General features: G+C 44.4%; 1 protein-coding gene across 1 annotated transcript; it reads left to right on the top strand.

Annotated features, from left to right (window-relative positions):
- The first annotated feature begins 273 nt into the window (after window positions 1–273).
- Window positions 274–900, top strand: LOC148378736 (janus kinase and microtubule-interacting protein 3-like). Its single transcript, XM_088367724.1, has 4 exons — window positions 274–298; window positions 343–524; window positions 645–710; window positions 772–900. The coding sequence occupies exons 1-4, from the start codon at window positions 274–276 to the stop codon at window positions 898–900; spliced, it is 402 nt and encodes a 133-aa protein (XP_088223850.1).
- The last annotated feature ends 1,909 nt before the right edge of the window (window positions 901–2,809 follow it).

The following is a 2,809-nucleotide window of genomic DNA, read 5'->3' as shown; positions in this document are numbered from 1 at the left end:
ATCAGCAGTTGGCCGAAAAGGTGACGGAAAGAAAGGCGCTGGGCGGAGTCGCTTGCCGTCACACCCGTCGGGAAGCCCCGCAGATGAGGTCTGACTGTCTTTTCAGGTCAGGCGGATGGAGGCGGAAGAAGCGCGTCTGAAAGAGCACATCCAGGATATCCGAGACCAAAACGAACTGCTTGAGTTCCGCATCCTGGAGCTGGAGGTGGGAAGACTCGCACAAGCGTGTTGAGGCCAGAGATGTGACGGACGGACGGACGGACGGACGGATGCATGCCTCTGCCTTTCAGGAGAGGGAGTGGCGCTCCCCCGTCTTGAAGTTTCTGCAAGTCTGTTTCCCAGACGGCCTCAGCCCTTTGCAGATCTACTGCGAGGCCGAGGGCGTGAGCGTACGTAAGGCGTCCCTCGCAACCCTAACCTTAACCCGAGGTCCCAGAACACCTTACATTGCTCCTTGCGCCTTTCCCCCGGACATCGTCATCAGTGATCTGATGAAGAAGCTGGACATCCTGGGCTATAACGCCGTAAGTGCATGTCGAACTCCTTATGTTCGCACTCCACGAGACTCGGCGGCTCAAATGTGACTTTTGGAAGGCTTTGCGCTGAAAGAAGCTTGTTGACGCTGTGCCTTTGGGCTCTTGCAGAATCTCACCAACGAGGAGCAGGTGGTCGTGATTCACGCCAGGACCCTTCTCACCCTAGCGGAGAAGGTAACGCGCACGTCCACGCACGCTCTCGCATTCTGCTTATGTGACAGCAGCCTTTCCTCAGTGGTTAGAATACATCAAAGTGACCAAGTCAGCACTTCAACAGAAGATGTTGGACATTGAAAGTGAGAAGGTAGACAGACACGCGACATCAGCCAAGGGGAACTCCGGCAATGTGCCCCAACAATTCTGACCTTGAGCTGTGCTAGGATATGTTCTGCAAGCAGAAGGGCTACCTGGATGAAGAGTTGGACTTCAGGAAGTGTTCCATGGACCAGGCTCATAAGGTAAGCCGCCCTCAAATCTCCCGCCGTGACACTTCGCTGAGGATCATGGGAATTTGCCATTGACAGTGACACCGTGAACCAAGAAAGTGGCGCTGGGAATGACAATCTCCTAAGGTTAGATTATTCCGGTTGATAAATGTCAGATAAACAGATGATACGAACACAGTCCCTTTGATAAAATAATATTAATTGCATGGATATAATGGTTTAAAGGGTTTTCATCACAATTGGACTACAGACAGACCTCCAATTATGCTGATAAACTTGGCCAGAAACTTGAATGAAATAATATAACACTGCGTTAAATACAAACATACGTAATGATGGTTTAAATTCAATGAATCAATAAATTAAAAGGGACAAAGACTGACCTATTGATCTTTTCTGTCTGCGTTAAAGCTGGGCAGTTGACTTGACAAATAACTGTAATTTTAATTGACCAGGTAGACACACTCCGGGACTCGATCAACCCCGGCGGGGCCTCCCTTGGGCGAGGGTGTCTGGTGATAATGGCCGAAACACTCTGTGACCCCAAGGTCCACTACTGATGACGTGTCTACAAAATTATGACGTTCAAATTACCCACAACAAGGACGACTTAATGGGACTCTTTGTAAACAAAACGGTTGGTTTTAAAACAATATATAATAAAAAAATATATTAGTTTAAACACAACTAAGAGTTAATAGACACAATTTAAGACAAGGGTAGTCTCATAGGTCTGTACTTTTCTGTCGCTTTTCACTGTATTTCCATCTTGCTGGCCGAAGACCTGGGTGGCGCCTCAGCTACTCGGGGGAGGTTCTGGCAGGAGTGCAGTCTCACTTCGCCGTCCTTCGTACCCAATCCAGATTTTATGTGACCTGGTACGGCGAGGTTTACTGGTGAGACATGCGTAGGCCCGTGCCTTCCGTTGCCTTCTATCTAACCGACAGGGTCGGCGGACCCTTTGGGGAAGGTTTAGCGAGTAAAACTCAAAATACCTAACCCTAACCCTAACCCTAACCCTAACCGAATGAAAGAAAACTATCATTTGGCCACAACCAACATTCACAGATACAACACAACGTGCGGGGTTGAGGTTAAAGATTGAGTGAAGGGCCCTCGTTTTAAACTACTTTTTTGAAAAGGAGTGGGAACAAGTAAGACGTATTTAATTTATTTAATGGGAAGTAGTAAGACTTATTAAATTTATTTAATCTACTTTTCTTCCCAGGCAAAATTTGATGTGCTGCAATTCCAAATTTCCAAAGTGAATGAAGGAATGAAGTCCTTTAAATTATGATTTTGTATAAATACTAGGCATTAACACAAAATCGACGGCACAAAATGGGCAGACTTTACTTGTTTGAAAAGGACTGGTTACAAGACAGACTTTTTTAATTTATTTAATGGGAAGAAGACTTATTTAGTTTAATTGATCTATTTTTGTTCCCTGGCAAAATTCGATTTGCTGCAATTCCAAATTTCCAAAGTGAATGAAGGAAAGAAGTCGTTTAAATGATAATTTTGTTTAAATACTAGGCATAGACACAAAATCTACGGCACAAAATGGGCAGACTTTACTTGTTTGAAGAGGACTGGTTACAAGACAGACTTTTCTGATTTATTTAATGGGAAGAGGACTTATTTAGTTTATTTAATCTATTTTTGTTCCCTGGCAAAATTGGATTTGCTGAAATTGTATTTTGCCAAATCTCGATTTGAGACCTGATAGGAAGTATTAAACGCTTAGTTAAATCAATACAAGTTGGTAATAAGAGCGAGTAATGTTGGTTGAACCGATGAATGAAGGTTGAAAGCAATTTAAATTAT

Source organism: Syngnathus floridae, unplaced genomic scaffold (genome assembly GCF_059516105.1).
Source record: "Syngnathus floridae isolate MCC-2025c unplaced genomic scaffold, RoL_Sflo_1.0 HiC_scaffold_29, whole genome shotgun sequence".
Classification (NCBI taxonomy): Eukaryota; Metazoa; Chordata; class Actinopteri; order Syngnathiformes; family Syngnathidae; genus Syngnathus; species Syngnathus floridae.
The sequence above is the reverse complement of the archived record's forward strand: the minus strand, read 5'-3'. Positions and strand labels throughout refer to the sequence as shown.

Coding starts and splice junctions, on each gene's coding strand:
- LOC148378736 (XM_088367724.1), top strand. CDS start 274: ATGCCTCTGCCTTTCAGGAGAGGGA. Junction 525..644: donor ACATCCTGGGCTATAACGCC/GTAAGTGCATGT, acceptor GGGCTCTTGCAG/AATCTCACCAACGAGGAGCA. Junction 711..771: donor TTCTCACCCTAGCGGAGAAG/GTAACGCGCACG, acceptor GCCTTTCCTCAG/TGGTTAGAATACATCAAAGT.